Source organism: Podarcis vaucheri (genome assembly GCF_965113315.1).
Source record: "Podarcis vaucheri genome assembly, chromosome: 5".
Taxonomy (NCBI): domain Eukaryota; kingdom Metazoa; phylum Chordata; class Lepidosauria; order Squamata; family Lacertidae; genus Podarcis; species Podarcis vaucheri.
The window spans coordinates 52353379-52373144 of record NC_138763.1 but is presented as its reverse complement, the minus strand read 5'-3'; the positions used below and the strand labels follow the sequence as shown (position 1 = coordinate 52373144).

The window sequence follows — 19766 nt, the reverse complement described above, 5'->3', positions numbered from 1 at the left end:
GCAGGAATGTATTTTGCTTTCATGGGGTTTGTATCACATACATTATATCAATCTCCCTTAAGATGACCCAGCAAGGTTGGTTAGTAATAAAACTTATTTGTTTTATTGTTTATTAAGTTTGATCTTCATTTGAAGATCTCATGAAAACACAAAATGCATAATAAAAACAAGAACAAAACTAAGCAATCACCCCCTCTCCACCCCATCTCCCCAAAATGCCACTGCATTATAGGTATAGGGAGTTTCACAAGTAGGATGCGGAGAGAATTCAAATCCTTATATAACAACTGATTGTCAGTCACATGGATTAAAAAAACCACCAGATATGAGAAGAAAAAGCAGTAGACAGGAGCATGTGAGAGGGGAAGGGTTAAGATTTCCCTCTACAGCTGCAGTCTTAGTTATGACCTCTCCCCACATGCACCAGTTGACAATTTCTCTTAAAAATTATTGATAAGCTTATCTGATGGATTGAGAACCAAAAAGTAGCACTGTGCTTCCCATGACTGCTTTCTGCACTCCCCCACCTTTTAATTACATGTGCTTACATAGCCATATGTTTTTTCTTCTTTTTTTAGTTGAAAAATACCACCATGGTTCTCATGAATGCATTCAGCTCTATTCTCCCATTTGTTTTATCCTCATTTCTGTACATGACTTTTTTCCTTTTCTTTTCTCAGATGCGGCTCCATTCTACATAGGTATGCCATGTCTCAGCTCTCTTGTGACACCCCTCTCCAATACCCAGAGGGACTTTGTGTTGTTGTTCTTACCCATGTTCACTCCCTCTTTGCTGATGCTTCCTTCCTTCCAAGTGTCATTCTAACAGATACGTTTTACTGCTTTAGCTAACAACATGTTAGGCACAATTCAGCCGCTCATATTGGCCTCTATTCACAGATGTGTAAATCTGTGGCTCAGTCTGTAGCACAGGGCTGTTTGACCAGAATATCAAGGGTCCTTTGTTCTTTCCATTTAACTTAATGCTTGTCAGTAGAGATTACTGTCACCCTTCAGCTTTCTGCAAATAGCAGTTCAATGCAAATTTACTAGAGAGCCAAACAGAGGTTAAAAAAAAAGTGTGATGAAAAGCTGATAACCAATTCCTCTTTTAAAAAAAGTTTAATGTACATGTTTGTAGGATATTTCTAGCAGGTTGAGAACCACATGATGGTGCATCCCAATTTTGAACTGTAAAATGTTGCCTTGAACAAACAAAGTTAGCATAGCATAAAAGCCACATGGAGGCCACTTGAAGCCACATAGCAGCCACTCCATGAGGACTGGTTTCCATTGGCTGTTTTCTCTCCTCACCACTGCCACACATGCATGATGTATAGAAGAGCTGCCATGCAGAGACAGTTTCAAGTTGTTTGACTTGCTTTCACGTATGTCCTGTCAAATGCACGATTAATTTCCCTCCAGCTCCTGAGAGCAAATAAAGAGGTTACCATAACCCACTGTAAATACACCACATCTATTGATTTAATGTTTATTTTCTAATAAATACATATTCTACAGAAAATATATGTCTCTCTCCAAGCAGTCATTCACTTTTTTTTAGCACTGATACTAACTGATCGCTAGTGTCTTTGAAAAGCCACGTGTATGAGGATAGACATAAACTAAGTTCTTACTGATCCTGAGCTTTAGGGATGAGTTGAGTAATCTATGAACTGAATGAATTGGATTCCCTCCCTTCAGCATATTGATAACCCACTCCCAGGTTTTTAAAGGAACAGTTTGCACATCAGAAAACTGTATCAGAGAGTGCCATTCAATAGCAGACACAGGCCCTTTCCAGGGAGGCTCACCTGATGTTGACTCTATTACCTTATGGTGCCACTTGTAGACTGTTTTAGTTGCCTAGGCATTTTAGATATCATTTGAATAATGGTTTTAATCTTTCTTAGCTCTTTTTAATCTACTTTTACTATTGGCTTCTGCTGTTACACTGGTTTTATAATTGCTGTATTTGTTTTAGTTGACTGTTTCTAATCCTCTTCATTTGTGAGCTTCTCTGAAGACCCTTTGGGTTGAAGAGCAGGCTAACAACTTAGGGCATATACATGGGATAAAGTGATTCAGAGTCCCATTGACATAGTTCAAGCTTGAAAAGCTTGGACAGGTTTTATACGCTGTCCCTTCAATGCAAGCATAAAACACCTATGTGTGCAGCTGTATTGCACACAACTGGAGTTTATACGACAATGCATTGGTCTCCCTGTTGATTAGAAGGAATCTCCAGTCCAAACTTTCAGTCACTCACTTAATCACTATGTATCACTGGCTGTGCAGCTGGCATTGAAGGGAAAACATACTTTGGCTGCTTCTGTTCATGAATGAAAATGTGAGAAAGTGTCAATAGAACAGCTCCCCATGTGCCCCCTCCCCGCCCTCTAGCAGTTGTTGGATTACAACTCCTGTCATCCCTGACAATTGGTCATGCTGCCCTGGACTCACAGATAGGCCCATGTGGAGGGGAAGGCAGCCAGGTACATTTGTTCTGGACCTTTAGAGTGCTAAGCTGGCTGGGGGAGCCTGTCAGGGGCCTGCTGGACTTGCGCTGTTTGAGTTTATAACTTTATTCTAACAAGACTCCAGCCCCTGGCCGCAGACAAGTTCTGTATGGACCTGCTGACAGGAGTTAGAGTTCAGCCTCATTGCAAGGGCCACAGGCTCATCATACCTACCATAAGATAATTTCCTGGAGATGAGATGAAAAACAAGACCCTAGAGAGAAAGGAGTGCGGTTATTTATTTATGCTAGTTTGATCAATCAAAGAAAGAGCAAACCAGAATAATTAATCTGAAGCTTTTCTCCTTCTCGTACATGTATGATCATTTGAAATAAATGATTCTCTTCTAAGGGTGCAGATAATTTGACTTGGGGTTTGCCTAGCAATGACTTTGCCAAATGCCATGACTCTTCAACTGAAAGTGTGAACCCTGGCTGATATTAAATCATTACCATGTAACTTCCCATTCCGCTCCACGGCTTGTCCATTTAATTTGACTGCATTCTTCCTCACGCATGCTGTTGGAATGTACAAATGAGAGGATGCAAGCTGCCTGATTTCTAGCCTGATGTGAATGTCTCTCTTAGCACAGACTAGCAGTGCCTTCTAACGCTAGCCATATTTCCTGACTACCAACAATATATATTTTTTGTTTGGTTTTCCTTTTCCACCGTCTTTTGGTTGGGTTTTTGAATTATGCCTGCTTCTTTACTGCTGTTTTTGTTTTTGTTTCTGTTTCCCCATTCTCCTCATTGGAGGCAATGAGCCGTCCAGCGGTCGGAACTCCCTTGCCCCTTACCGGCCAGACAGCCGCCCTCTAACACCAACTTACGCTCAGGCCCCTAAACATTTCCATGTTCCAGGTAGGAGCTGGCAATGTATGTCTCGGTGTCCTGTCATAGTGTAGACCAGTAGCCTTTGTAACCCTTGTCTTGTCTCCATTATCTCATGCTGTTTAGTTCGTTTGTTTTTTGGAGTATACCATGAACTGCTTTGAAATGCAGGGCTTGTTGGTTTTATTTTGAGAGGAATTAGAAAAAGCTGGCTGCAGAAAGATTTAAGCGTTGAAATTAAATCTTTCTCTTAGAGATTTTGGAATAGGGAGGATACAATGTAGTTTGGTAAGAGCACCATGTACATGGCCCAAGCCACTTCTTGGTAGCACCAAACACATCTTACCTGTTAGTTCCTGTTTTTCATGACTTTAAGAGGCAGGATTCAGGTTACAATCCTAAACAAAAATACTAGGAAGCCCGTCTAATGGAACTGAATGGGACCTGAGCAACCATACTTAGAATTGCACTGTCAGACACTTTGCATTTTTTTGTGGCACAATGACTGTGCTTTCTGTTAAGAATAATATTGCTTAAACAGACTCATTGCATCTAGTTGTTACTGTGGCGCCCTCTGGTAGGCTTCATTTGGGGCCTTAAATCTGTAGATTCCTGTGTGAAGTAGTTCTCATTGATGTAAATTATTAATTTAACATTAAAGGTTCACATTATTTACTTTGCTTCTGTACACTTTTTACTGCTTGAGAAGGAGCCAGTGATACTGCTAGAAGTTCAGCCTTGTGTATATTACACTCTGCTTTTATAGTATTGTCTGCTGAGAATGCTGCAGATAACCTGGTAGCCATTTTCTAGCAATGGCTGTGGCTTAATGTTTCTTGAGCAGTCTCAGTGAGAAATGGATATGTCATTATTCAGTATTAAGCAAAACATTGAGTTGCGGTTAGTTTGTATCACAGAACTCTTGTTCCAATGTATTTTGAGGAGATAAAGAATTATGGCCCCATTTTCTTCCGTGTCAATTAGAGTTGTTTCTCTGGAAGTAATAGAGACGTGCCTATCTGGCTGAAAATTTTGGCCACACACTTAGGAGCTACTGCTGCTGATATAACATCTGCCTTCATGGTCATGGATCTCCAAGACATTCTTAAGAGATTACACACATATTGTAACTGCTTAACATACAGAGAAGGTATAGTGGAGGGTGGGGGATGTGGAGCTGAACCAACAGCATAACCCTTTTTATGGTTTAGAGTTGGACCATTACTGATATATTCTAGCCATTAATTAGCTGCTACACATCTAAGAGGGATAGCCTGCATTAAACATATCTTGCCACTACGAGGCTACAATCCCACCAAACACAGTGGCACTACTGAGTAAACATGTGTAGGATCAGGCTACAATATTGCATTCCATTTTCTTTGTCTACTGAGTTACCCTAGCTAAATCTTTTTTAAGAAAAACAACAACCCAAAGAACATGTCTTTTGGGTTATTTATTTTTGACTTTACCTCAAGCTTTCTAAGAATCCTCTCTCCATTTTGTTTGTGTTGTCATATTAATTTTCAGTGTCTGTGCATTTTATATTTAAGAGGAACATGAACTTTTCCTTGAGAGTATATCCAAGCATGTATTTTAAAAAAAACAAATGAAAACATTCTGTACTATTTAAGTCATTGCTAGAGAAATACTGTATTAAGTCCAGGCTCTATGCCATAAAATGCTTCTGAATATGAACATATGTGGTTGGTGGTGTGAGTTGGTTGTACCACCAAACCAATAAGTGTGGTAAGAAACATTGCAGAGGCTCAATAGAATCATGGAGAATATGGCTGAATTTCAAAACGGCAGATTTACACTGCAATCCTTCACACATCTACCTGAAAGCAAGTCCCACTGTTCTCAATGAGACTTACTTATGAGTAGGCGTACATAGGATTGCACTGAATGAAACATGTTCTGAAGCCTTGACTGTAAATGTACATCATTGCTATTTGTGATGTCTGTGGTTGGAGGAGAAATTGAGCTGCTGTTGCACAATTTCCCAGTAGTCATTTGGGGGCTATTTTCCGCCAGAATGCTCCTGTCTCCACCCCTGGCATATCTCTTTTGGTTGCACCTCCTGTGAAATGTTTATCCCACTAACAATCTACTAAGACATTAAACTGAATGGCCCATGCCTTTAGGTACATCACCATGTTGCCAACTCTATATGTCAAAGATTTCATGTCATCTGTCTGTGATATTTTCCCATCTGTTTTTGTGTTTTGTTTTCATCAGATACTTCTCTCTTTTATGCAATACTGAAATTAGTTTCCTGGATACTTGTGCCAAGTCCTCGGTTTGGAATACCTGTCAATTTAGTGTTTGATTTCTTCCCTCTTTCCCAGCATTAATTGAAGATGTCCAAATAGTCTCATGTTTCTGCTTTTTATTTTTACAGATCAAGGCATCAATATTTATAGAAAACCTCCTATCTACAAACAGCATGGTAAACCTTATTCTTTCTGTTTTCAAAGTGAGACAATCTTAATATATTAAATAGCTGCATGACTGAACTGTTGACTTACCCAGAGCTTTGTCTTCATGTTAATTTTTTGTAACATTAGCGGTTTATTGCCTGCTTTATCACCTTTTACGTTTCATTTTTTCTGATGTAAACAGAGGGTGTTTGAAAGGCAGAAAGATCTCTCATCTTACATGTGTTTGGCAGCAGGCTGGTTGAAATTGTGCAACTCCCAAGGAAGGCACAGGGTAACACAAGCAGACCTGGCACAAAATGTGCTTTTAAACTCTTGGTCTTGCTTGCTGGGCAAGGCCTACTCATTGCGCCGGCTCTGGGAGTGCTGCAGATACACTAGCCGCAGGGTAGCGCCATGGTTTGACTATATGCAATTTTCACACATATGCATAATGCTTGGAACCAAACCCGTGTAAGATGAAGGATTACTTTACACTGTATGCCTCACTGCTTTGAATGTCGTTTTCCAGAGTATGATAATCCATCACGGCTACTTTGTTATGTAGTACCCTGCTTGCAAACAGAAATAGTACATGTCTTATTGGCCTTTGTTTCAGTCATATAAGCTGCAGTCGTGTAGGGTTGTTTTACAGCTAGCAGGCCAGCATTCCACATGCAAATTTGCTTAAAGATATTGCACTAATAATTCTGGAAATATTGAAAGCAACATATCTCTTGGAAACTGTCATAACTAGCTAAAAAACTCTGACAGGAACAGTTAGGTTTTTAAATCAGTTTTCCTGTCCACTGGAATACCCACTTTAATAATATGAGAAATGATGGGGAAAGTCACTTGACCAAAGCATGGTCCCAATGAATACTGAAAGAGCATAATCCAACAAGCACGCTCATCTCTCTCATGACCCTCATTCATTTATTGATGCTGGCATGGGAGCAAGCTTGGTCTCCATTGTGTATTGCTGTGCTCGACTGAGCTTAAAATGAGGTAGAACTGACAAGAATCTGCTTTTGAGTGCAGGGGCAAAGCAGTAGAATGTCTGTAGTAACTACAGAGTGTCTTTCAACATGTGCCCAATGTTGAATGCTCCGAGTAAAAAACGAATAGTGTGTCTTCATAGCAGGGTTATTCCTCAGCGGTTCTGCACTGACAATGGAGCATTCACAATTAGCAATTCACAATTTCTTTTTAACAGCAAAGGTCACATTGCAGTATTTTCTGAGGGAATTTCAGTAGTCTTTGGAGATCTGGCTATGAAAATACATTTTTCACAGTATCTAGAAAGAAACTAATTATAATTATAGCTTTTAGGTAAAGACTCATGGAAACAGAAATAGTAGGAAGATCAGGGGTGGCAGAGGGATGCAAAAGTTTTAGATTGCTTGACGGCTGATGGTTATTATGGGGTGGCATTTGTATTATTATTATTATTATTATTATTATTAATTTAATTTTTAATCATGCCATTTAATTTTTTTCTTGACATCATTTTTATTTCTCTATGATTTTTATTGTGTCTACTCACTTCCCATTAACATGTGAATGTTTTTGCCACTGACCTCATCAATTCTAATACGTAAGTACTGCTGGAAGGCATGTTTTTGTAATTCCCTGAGCAATGAGCCAAGGTAGCTGCTCATCCATTAAAGGCAGGGATGGGAAACCTCCGATCTGGGCATCAAATGAGACTTCTCTTCTGGCCCTCAGGACCCTCCGCAAGCTACACACCCTCCTCAGTCACCCACCCCTGCTCCCCAGCCACACCATTCTAGGACTGATCTTGGCTGGCTGGAATGTGTCCCTTGCTTGCCTGGGTGGAGGATAGAAAGGGGTATATTCAGCATGTTTAGAAACTGACCTACTGTAAAAAGTTTAAATCTACATTCATTGCTCTGCCCACTTTTGCCTGTGAGCCCCCCACCCTTGGGAGGCTGCCTAGAAGGGAATGTGCCCTCAGTCTGAAAAAGGTTCTTCACTTCTGCATTAAGACTTCACAGCTTTTCAGGAACTTTTCTTGTTCATAAGCCCCTTTGAAATGAAAGAGAGCTGCGACTTCCGGAGGCGGCGCGAAGCAAGCAATGGCGGTCCTCTTTGCGCTGCGAAGAGGGGCTCCGCAGAAAAGGGTCGTTCGCTGCGGCAAAGCGACGACCCACTAAGAAAAACCACGAGCAGAGTGAGCTCGTGGCCGTGGGATCCGGCGGGCACCTAGAGCGACCCCCAAAACGAAGAAGGGACCCCGTAAGGGGCTCCGGAAGCGCGGAGGGGAAGCGGTGCTGTGGATTCATCGCTCTTTCTGCGGGAGTGAAGCCGCGCGGCTGTTGCGGATGAGCGCCGACCTTTCTTCCTTTTACATTGGATTACAAACCAACTACTCGTGAGTAAGATTTACTCAAAATTGGATTACAAATTTATGAATTTGGCTGAAAGCGGGAGGCGAGAAAAAGGAAGTCCGTCTCCCGAGGATGCTAGTGATCAAAAGCAAAGATTTGACAAGCTGGAAGCAGTGCGGAGAGATTTTAAAGTGAGACATCATACGTTCGGAAAAGTCGGAAACTGAAGCAGGCAAGTTACTTTTATTTCCTTGCTATTTTCTGTATCCTATTTGGGGACTTTCTCCTCTACTGGACTTTTCTAAATTCTAAAGACTTTAAAACCCCCAGTCCCGGACTTGCAGTGGGACAAAAGGCTATTTTGCGGATACATTTATAAATTTGAAATGACACTTAGAGGCACTACTGTTGGATACAATTAAACAACTGTACTTTGCACCTTTTAAGAAACTTATGGCAATATTGTGAGAGCTCTGCTAGAGGGAAAAGGTCTTTTCCAAGGATCATCGTTAATTTACTTAACTTAAGGAACTTTAATGGCGTCTGAAATTTTGTTTCTTCTTCCCTGAATTGCAACATTACTCCCTCTAGTGGAACTTGGGACTTACAATTTCCTGAGAACCAACTTTGCTTTGTCTTTCTGTGGTTAGATTGTTTACGCTTGCGCCTGCCTTTCTCATGAAACTTTTGACAGTCTGACCTTGAATCCAAAGACAGGTGTGGAATGAGCGACAGGGTAAAAACAAGAGCTGCGTCGAAGGCAGGGAAAGGCAAACTGACACAAACAACCCTGTTTTCTCAGGGACGTAGATCTTCAGTCCCTGCTGTTTTACAGACTGCACCCTCGCCAACAACACCAGCTGAAGAAGCTGAACAACCAATAGGTGAGGATATGGCATCTGGAGGATCTAACACTCTTTTAGAGGAAATGTTACAACAATTCGCAATTTTGAACAAAAAAGTGGATGATCAAACTGCAAAAATTGACTTAGCCACATCTTCAATTACCAAACTTTCGGAACAGGTGACCAAGCATTCACAAGATATTGGAAACTTAAACGACGCAACATCTGAAAATCGAAAATTGGCGGAGGCTGCGATTGGAAAAGCAGAGGCTGCAGCCAAAGGAGTGGAGGAACTGAAAGGGGAGGTAAGACCGCTCCATAAACATATTACAGACCAGCAGGCCTACCTGTCTTTGGTGGAACTGCGAAACAGGGAAAATAACCTGAGATTACGCTCTATCCCAGAGATTGAGAAAGAGGACTTGACCGGCTTTTTAACGGCAGAATTTTCCAAATTCTGGGGTATAAACCAAGACACAGATTTCAAAATAACGACTGCATTTAGATTGGGAAGAGTCGTTGGGAAGGACAGGCCTAGAGACTGTTTGATTATTTTAAGGACTAAACAGGAGAGAGACAAGCTACTTGATCTACACTTCAATAAAGCACTTGTGATCCAGGATAGAAGAGCACAAATTTACAAAGATATCCCTAAACAATTACTGGATCTAAGAGCCAACTACACTGACCTAACTGGACTTTTGAGAGGTAACGGAATACCTTACAGGTGGGAGTTCCCACAAGGTGTCTTATTTAAATACAAAGGAAAGAAGATAAAAATCAAAACGAAAGAGGATTGCCAGAAGTTCCTACACGATCACGGAGAAGACCTACAGAAAGGAGCAGCTATTTGGCCACCACCAGAGTTAGGGAAAGAGTTACCACCTTCGGACTCGGACAAAAAAGAGGACACCCCACAAGAGTAACAACAGATTGATACAAGATGTCTCTGCAGCTGTATAGTTGGAACATTAATGGCGCGAATTCCCCAGAAAAACGCAAACGGATCTTCCATATCCTAAAGAAAGAGAATTTGGATATAATTTGTTTGCAAGAAACCCATGTGACAAGGGTACACAGGAAGGTGTTAATAAATAAAAGATTAGGCCAAGAATTCATCTCATCAGACAGAGTCAAGAAGAGAGGCGTGGTGATTTACGCCAAAGAGACTCTTTCACCGAAACTTTTGTTTAAAGATGAACAAGGAAGAATCCTGGCTATTGAGATTTCGACCCAAGGAGAGAAAATTTTGATATTAGGAATTTATGCACCAAACGAGGGGAAATCAGAATTTTATAAGAAGCTGCATGAGACATTATTGGACTATCTGGACTATTCTAACATCATTATGATGGGAGACATGAATGGGGTTGTCTCTACTTTTATGGATAAGTCACAGAACCAGAATTTGACTAAAGATGGAAGACTACCAAAAACTTTCTTTGAACTAACTGACAATATGGATTTAATTGACTCATGGAGGACGAGAAACCCCCTAGGTAAAGAAGGAACTTTCTTTTCTGAGGCCCACCTGTCATGGACAAGGATCGACCAAATTTGGACAACTAGAGGGCTGGCACCTAAGACCACAAAAATAGAAATCTGCCCAAAGACTTGCTCCGACCATAACGCTCTGAAAATGGAAATGAGATTTACTACTGCCGACTCCTTCAGATGGAAAATGAATGACAACCTGCTAAGAGATCAAGAGATTGTAAAGAAGGCCCAAAAAGCTTTAAAGGACTATTTTGAAATCAACTTGAACACCTCGGTGGAAAAAAGAACAATCTGGGACGCGAGCAAAGCTGTTATGAGAGGGTTTCTGATACAACAGAATACGATTAAGAAAAAACTCTGGAATGGTAAAAAGGACAAGATATTGGAGAAGATAAGAGACGGCGAGAAAAAATTAAGATTAAACCCAAAATCCAAAGAGACCTTAAGAGAAATTAAATTCCACCAGTCACAATATGCGCAACTGATTAACCAAGAAGTGGAATGGAGAATTAAACAAATGAAACAAAGATCATTTGAATCGGCGAATAAATGTGGGAAACTGCTAGCTTGGCAGTTGAAAAAGAGACAAAAATTAAACTACGTTACCAATCTAGAAGTTGAAGGAAAGAACATTCAGAAACCGGGAGAAATTAGAAAGTGTTTCCAGAAATACTTTAAAAAGCTGTATACACAAGGACCCGAGGATGTAACCGAGATAGAACAATTTTTGAAAGAAAATGGTCTTCCAGAAATATCTCAAGAGAAGAGATCAACCTTGAATTGTAAAATAACACAACAAGAAATCGAGGATGCCATTCAGAATATGCAGCTGGGCAAATCTCCAGGACCTGATGGACTTACCTCCAAGTATTATAGGACGTTAAAAGACTATTTGATACAACCACTAGAGGAGGTTTGTAACCAGATTATGGGGGGAGGGAAGGCACCAGATACGTGGAAAGAAGCATTCATCACATTGATACCTAAAGTGGAAACTGAAAAGACTCAACTCAAGAACTACCGTCCCATCTCACTCCTAAATGTGGATTATAAAATATTTGCGGATATTCTGGCCAACAGATTTAAAAAAGTATTAAATGAGATAATCCATAAAGACCAGGCCGGCTTTCTCCCAGGCAGACATTTGTTTGATAATACCAGGAACATTATTGATATCTTGGAACTTTTACAAACAAATATTAACACCAAAGCAGTATTGATCTTTATTGATGCGGAGAAGGCCTTTGATAACATTTCCTGGAAATTTATGAAGAAAAATTTGGAAGGGATGGGAGTGGGAAGGGGGTTTGAGAATGGAATAGAAGCAATCTATTCAGAACAAAAAGCTAAGTTGATAGTGAACAATGTGGTGACAGAAGAACTTCATATTGAAAAAGGAACACGACAGGGGTGCCCCCTATCCCCCTTATTGTTTATTTCAGTCCTGGAGGTTTTGCTGAACATGATAAGGGAGGATCGGCAGGTACAAGGAATACGGGTCGGAGCGAAACAATATAAACTGAAAGCATTTGCAGATGACCTGGTTTTAACACTGCAGGAGCCAGAACCCAGTACAAAAAGAGTTTTAGAACTGATCCAGAAATTTGGTCGGGTGGCGGGTTTTAAGTTGAACAAGCAAAAAACTAAAGTCTTAGGGAAAAACTTGACGGCCATGGAAACAGAAGGGTTTCAGAAAGAGACAGAACTAAATATTGTTAAGAAAGTGAAATACCTGGGGGTCAATCTGTCTTCCAAGAATTTGAATCTATTTAAAGATAATTATGAGAAATGTTGGTTAGAAGTTAAAAAAGATTTAGAAATTTGGTCAAGACTGAAATTATCCTTGTTAGGCCGAATTGCAGCTATAAAGATGAACGTTTTGCCAAAGATGTTGTTTTTGTTTCAAGCCTTGCAGATTGTGGACAGAGTGGAATGCTTTGGAAAGTGGCAGAAGGACATTTCTAGGTTTGTCTGGCAGGGCAAAAAGCCCCGAATAAAGTTTAAGATATTAACTGATGCAAAAGAGAGAGGGGGGTTTGCCCTGCCGGACCTAAGGCTATACTATGAAGCGGCAGCCTTCTGCTGGATGAAAGATTGGATTCTATTAGAAAACACTGATGTCCTAGATCTGGAAGGCTTCAACAATTCGTTAGGTTGGCATGCGTATTTGTGGTATGACAAGGGTAAATCATATGGAATGTTTAAAAACCATATTGTCAGAAAAGCAATATATATGGTCTGGAAAAAATACAAAGACTTATTGGAAAGCAAAACTCCGAGGTGGATCTCACCAATAGAGGCCAAAGCTCGGAAAACAACCAATATGGAGGCTTATTGGCCGAAATATTGGGAAATAATAGAAAATATTGAAGGTAACTGGAGATTGCAGAGCTTTGAAAAACTAAAGGATAAGGTGCAAAATTGGCTGCATTATGCCCAAATTAACGAGGTTTTTAAGCTAGACAAAAAAACAGGTTTCCAGGTGGAAAAATCGAAACTTGAGACAGAGTTGCTTGAACCAAAGACCAAGTTATTATCGAGAATGTATAACTTGCTGCTTAAATGGAACACTCAAGATGAGACAGTTAAATCAGCAATGATAAAATGGGCTCAGGACATTGGTTATAATATTATGTCTGATGACTGGGAAAGGTTATGGACCACCGGTATGAAGTTTACTGCATGTAATGCTTTGAAAGAAAACATTATGAAAATGGTATACAGGTGGTACATGACCCCGGTTAAGCTAGCTAAGATTTACCATTTGTCCGATAACAAATGTTGGAAATGCAAGGAAGCTGAGGGAACATTCTTTCACCTCTGGTGGACCTGCCCAAGACTGAAGGCCTTCTGGGAAATGATCTATAATGAGTTAAAAAAGGTGTTTAAGTACACTTTTCCCAAGAAACCAGAGGCCTTCCTTCTGGGCATTGTCGGCCAGAAGGTGTCTAAAAAGGATAGAACTTTTTTTATGTACGCTACAACAGCAGCAAGAATTCTTATCGCTAAGCATTGGAAGACCCAAGATTTGCCCACACTGGAGGACTGGCACACGCAACTGATGAACTACATGGAATTAGCCGAGATGACTGCAAGGATTCGAGACTTGGGAGAAGAAGCAATGGAGGAGGACTGGAAAAAATTTAAAGACTATTTGCAAAAGTATTATAAGTTATATGAAACATAAGATGTCGTGTGATTGGGAATCTAGCCCCAGTAACAAAACTTAATTATTTATGAAATTTGACAAGATTTATGAAAGAATTAAGGTTTAAATGGGTAAAAACGATATTATGGTATATTGCTCAGAGTATATATTGATCAAGAGATTTAAATTTAAACTGTAATTGAAAATAGAAAGAAACATATGAAATAAGGATATAATTTGCTGATAAATTTATTGTTAAGAAATGCATTCTGCGAGGGATGGGGGAAGTCCAATGGAAATTTGAAATGAGTTATCGAAATGGTCGTGTTTTTCTTTTTCCTTTTTTTCTGGTCTTTTTTTTTCTTCTTACTTTTGATCTCTTTGTTATTCCTGTAAAAAATGTAATAAAAATTATTATAAAAAAAAAAAAAATGAAATGAAAGAGAGCTGCTAGTCTGCACAGGATGAAACTCTTGTGCAGCTTTCATTTGTTTCACTTAAGCCTGTGCACAAGATATTTCCAGTTAGTTACATCTCTTTTGAACAATTTTTATTATATTTCAAAATAGTAAGGGGGCTTCTGCAAGTAAACATCTTTTGTTTCTTGTTTGCTCTTCCCTAAAAATTCTACATTTTATTATAACTTGCAAACTTTAAAAAGTTAGTATTCTTTCACTCTACTTTCTCTTCTTCTGGAGAATGAATCTAGTTAAGGTTTTAACTATGTAGTAGCATCTGATAAAGACTTTCCCTTCCATCATGCGTGACTAAATAGTTGCAGGACTTTCATTTAAAAATGTACTTTAAGAAATGTTAACAAAGTCTTAAAATATCATGGAGTTGCAGTCTAAGGCTGAGATGGCCATGGTTTAGGGGAAAGGGTCTTAAGGGTCGAATTGAGAACTGTTCAGGGCCTGATTAGGTCCATTGGCTGGTGGTTTCCCACCTCTCCTCTAAGTGATCACAGGTAAAATGGCCAAATTCATTTGAACGGAGCATTAAAACATTGAAGTATATTTATATAATATGCAGATGGACAACCAATATCTGGATTTACCCTTTCTCTTCTTATGCAAGCATGGCCCTGTATAACTTTCTAACATTTTCTGATACAGGCCTCAGTTTTAGCTAAGTTTGTGACATCTGAAAATACCCTTTGGAGGCTTTCAGAAACACAAACCTTAAAATAGTAAAGACACAAAATATATCTTGGGAAATAGTTTTTCTAGTTCACATTCTTTTCTATCTTTTTTTAGTTGCTTCATACACAGTGGAATCAGCCTAACATTTGGTTATTGAAAACAGCAAAGGGTGAAACTACCCTGTCATTTTGTATATGTAAAACTCTGCCCTGAGGTGATGTTTTTTCTTTGTTATTTACTGGCATTAAGTCTGCCTTCTTCTTTTCAAATATACATGGATCTTAAGAACAGTTGCATGCATCTCATGGCGATGTTCCCTCATACATAATGATAGTATAATTTCACCCTAAGTGTGAATTGCCAGGATAAATATTACACTATTACTATACCTTGCTTTGGGATCAATTTCACAAGGTGATGACAATGCTCTGAAGTAAACATCAAGGATGCTTAATAAGAGCTTTAACCAAAATAAAATGAAGCTAATTATTATGTAGCAGTTACCCAACTACTGATTGGGACTGATGAAAAAGTATTTATTTAATGAATGTGTTAAGGAAATGTAGAAAGTTTACAGTTATTAATACACAGCAAATTTCATTCCCATTGGAGAAATTTTGTAAAATGTCATGAGATTACATCCAGTAGAACACTACTAAATATCCCTGGCTTCTTGCCTTACATGGCAAACCAAGAGGCACACTGAACTCTTCTTTTTATTAACAGCAGTTGCTTTAAAAAAGAGAGACTGCCATATAATGCTTCTGTGGTTCCAATGGACTTGCTTTGTAAATCCATTCTAAAGCTGTGCACAAACCTAGGATTATTGAAATGATAGTACCACTCTGGAAATATACTTGTGTTCTATTCAAACAAAACAATTCTCTCCCAGATCAAGCTTAGGAAAACTGGTCCCGTGAAATTTTGCAGAAGTTGGCTGTACATAGAGCTAATTAGCAGACACTTGTGATGTCACAAACCCACCTCCGTTGACCTGGGAACAATTTTGCAACTTCTTAAAAAAAAAGCAGCCTGAGGCAACTAAAGAGCATTTGAATCAGACATCTTGACCTTCCAGATGTTGTTGAAATCCAGCACCTTATACTCCCTGACCATGCTGTCTGTGGTTTATGGTGGTTGGAGTTCAACAACACCTGAAAGGCCACGGGTTCCCTGTTTTAAATGATTACGTGTGCATCCCATATGCCTCCCTGAAGCATTTGGAATAGGCAAGATAGCTGAATTCAAGCTTTTGGATGACTTACTTGTCTGTTATTTACATTGTAAAGGTGGGAGGAAGCCAGGCTCACTCCATTACAGAACTCCACTGTAACTTCTGATTTAATGCTGTGATTGTATGCATCCTTCAAATGCGCTGTTCTCATGAAACTTGGGGTTTTCTTGCAGAAATTAGAACTTAAAATTTGGCCACAATATGTTAATAGGAGTATTATATCAGGGCTTCTCCAGACTGGTGTTTTATTTGTGTGTGTGTGTTCCACCGTGGGTGGGTGGAGGCACACGGTGTCTTACACTTGTCATTGACACAGTAATAGTGCGTTAGTGGCAGATTTATCCTGAACCATCCACCCGTCTTTCAGCTTTATTTACATTCTGTGATGCTTCCCCAGTGTTACTGCATTATTGCCCTCTGGAGGGGCATTTTCTGTGCTATTGCCGAACAAAAGCAGGACAACCACCACTGCCACTCCCAGAATATTTGTGCTGTAAGAAATTACAGGACTTCAACAAGAAGCTACAAAACATGCACCAATTGGATACAGGGCAGTTTGACTGCCCCGAAACTTTTGCAGTCACAAACTGTATTGAAAGAATGATTGTATAAAACTGCCCCAACACCACCAAGAATGCACAATAAAAAGGATGTCTGGAGGGGCCCTCACTTGCTGAATAAGGAGATGAAATAATAGTGCTTATAGTGTTAACTATTTCAATTGTAAGAGAGCATGAAGTAGAAAAGAACCATATAGCCTTGATGGAGCAACTTAATCTGATAGCTTAAGTTCCCCTGATTGCCATCTAGATGCAGCTGCCCTGGCAGCCCAGAACAAGTCTTCCGATGATATCATCAAGTCCTCCAAGTTCCCAGCAGCCCACGCTCCAGCACCCAACGAGATTCCAAAGATTGAGACAGAATACTGGCCAGGTCCACCCGCACTTGCGGCTGTAGGTATGGAACAACAAGTGACAAAAAGTGTAAACCCCACCCCCAGCTTTCTACTAACCTATAAATAAATTTAGACTAATATTAATTAGTGTGTGATACAGGGACATTGAATTCATTTGCACCTGATCCTTAAGAGTCTTATGGGTGCTACACTATATAATGTGAAAAGATGGGGAGAGGGGTTTCCCTGGAAAACCCTGTAGTTTGGAATGTATAACCTCAGACTCTGGGATTTCTAATCCCTGGAGTCTACATTCCATTGAAGTGCACACTCCCAGGTTTTCCTGCGTTTCCTTCTCATTTGGACCCCTCCCATGCATGTCTAACACAGAACCTCTAAGCTTTGCTTTAAAGTATCTAGAGTTCATAAAGACATTTAGGGTTTAGCACAAGAGCTTTATGAAGGGAAATTTTTTCCCCCATGTGTACATGCTGTTCCTCCGATTTCCCCCTTTTAAGAGCTTTTGGCCCCCAAAATCACAATGCACTTTTTGAATTCAGAGAGTTTAAACAGGAAGTTGAGGTTTCTGTGGGAAACTTTTTGAGAAGCAAAGTGAGGATTTGGATATTTCTCCTTAGTTTCTAGTCAAAAATATTATCATTTCTTTATGAATATATTTATATGCTGCTATATCATAAAAATCAAGTGTGGTTTCGACCACAGTATCTATATACAATAAAATTTTGTAAAAACTTAAAATCAGAGACCATCACCTATTATTGAAATGTGTTTTCTTAATTGCCTGCATAAGCTTGGCAGCATGGGAAAGTTTTCAGCAGGCATTTAAAGGTTAAAACAAAAGGTGCCTGCTGAGGAATGTGTCCAAGGAATTGGTCTACAGGGGCAGAGTTAAGAGATTACAAATAACATTGTCTTCATAATCTCATTCAAATCAATGTGTTAAATTGACTGCTGCAATGAAGCCTGACTTGTTTAAGGATTTTCTTACTTCAACACCTTTTCACTGTATCTAATTAGGATAGGAAACCAAAGATACAGACAGGGTGAGTCATATTATTAGAAAACCTGAGGCAACCACATTTGGCAGCAAGTGCTGGGGGACATACTCTGCAATCAGGCATACACATCATCCTGAGCTGGTGCCCAGGCATTGGCACCACGCTGCTGCTGAATTGCAATGTTTGTTTGACCAGGCAGTGAGCAGGTGCCAGGTGGCACAGTGCATGAGTGAGGCAAGGTGTTTGAGGTCATAGCTGTGGGGTCACATAGCCTGTCCTGCACCTCCTGCTCTTAGCTGCAATGGAAGATGTTATCCTGTTGCCAGTGATGGAGCAAGAGTCAGTTGCCAGTCCTATGGAACTCAGTGAGGGGACATGGGTCCATCATCTCAGGCTGCAAAATGTCCTTAAAGTTCTTGATTTCAATACATAGCACAAGCAGATTTCCAAATAAATGAAGTTAAAAGTGGCCTACTATTAGCATCATATTTGTGCCTTAAGATATTAATTTTATTTTCCATGCTTTTTTCATTTTTAAAAACACTTTTTTTTGTTAAAACCCAATATGTATCATGTCATTTTATCTGTCCACATGATTATTTAAATACAGTAACTGTTGGTTACCTGTTAACGGTTGATTGCATACAAAAGCCTGATTCTCATGTTAGCTGGGGAACTCAGTGTGAGGTGATTTTACAACATGACATCAATGTTACCCTTTTTTCGTCATTGTGTGATCATGTCAGCATAAAGAGTTTTTTGCAATGCCAGCTTTATGGAGGGGGTAGGAAATTTCACAGTGGTGATTTTCCTTTCAAAATTATTGTATGACTGCACCCTAAGTATATTATTAAAATTAATATTAAATGACTGGGTAAGAAATTCCAGATATAATAATAATAATAATAATAATAATAATAATAATAATAATAATAATAATAATTTATTATTTGTACCCCGCCCATCTGGCTGGGTTTCCCCAGCCACTCTGTGACACAGATGAGAATGAGGGCTTGTTCGCCGTGGGTCATAGTAAGCATTAGCTCTGACTATAATAGGGTGTATGAAGCCAGCTTACTCACCATATGAAACGGCCATAGCTAAAATCATCTCATACTGACTTCACCAAATCCAGAAGGCACAGGTGAATTGGACCTACAGCAGGCATTTGGGGATCTCTAAAGAAAACAATTTATTCTTCTAACATGGAATGTGGTCAGCTTTATAAGAAACAGGAAACAGTTATCTTACATTTTGGAAAATGTTCGCAACGTCTGCTAAGGGTTCAAAATGCGGAAGGATCCAGGGGCAGCAAAGATTTCATAGGGTGTGGGTGTGCTTAGAGAAGGAAAAGTGACTTCAGGAGCTGGCTGTTTTCAGCAAGCAGTAGTGGCAGGAGAGACGAGGGTGCCTAATCTTACTCCTGTGTACCATTTTCCCACTGCAATGCTTCTCCCTGCAAACTGGGCTCCAGACTCATGCGTGTGAGAAGACAGGGGAAAAATATGCATCCAGAACAGTGTTTGGGGGAAAGCAGCCTGGGAAGCAGGAACTTGCAGCAGAAAAATGGCAGGCAGGAGGGGTTATGTACACTCTTGAAGCAGTTTCTGCTTCTTAAAATCATCCTTTGATATTTAAATGCATGCATATGCATGTACTATCTAGCTAAGCTCATGGTTCTGTACTCACTGTCATGATACATTAGGTGTGGGGAACCTTTGGCTCTCCAGATGTTGCTAAACTACCGTATTTTTTGCTCCATAACACTCACTTTTTTCCTCCTAGAAAGTAAGGGGAAATGTCTGTGCGTGTTATGGAGCGAATGCCTACGGATGGCGGGGGGGGGGGATCTGCTGCAGTCGT

General features: G+C 39.9%; 1 protein-coding gene across 35 annotated transcripts in view; it reads left to right on the top strand.

The window, feature by feature from the left end:
* ABLIM1 (actin binding LIM protein 1) overlaps nt 1–19766 on the top strand; it is a 219979-nt gene that overhangs the window by 191456 nt on the left and 8757 nt on the right. For 11 of the 35 annotated variants that reach the window (XM_082222596.1, XM_082222593.1, XM_082222586.1 and 8 more), the window contains 4 exons: nt 681–701; nt 3278–3382; nt 5757–5804; nt 16800–16946. In XM_082222596.1, coding sequence (XP_082078722.1) covers nt 681–701; nt 3278–3382; nt 5757–5804; nt 16800–16946 — 321 coding nt within the window. The remainder of the gene's footprint in view (nt 1–680; nt 702–3277; nt 3383–5756; nt 5805–16799; nt 16947–19766) is intronic. The other 24 variants (XM_082222587.1, XM_082222597.1, XM_082222588.1 and 21 more) reach the window with 11 other exon arrangements.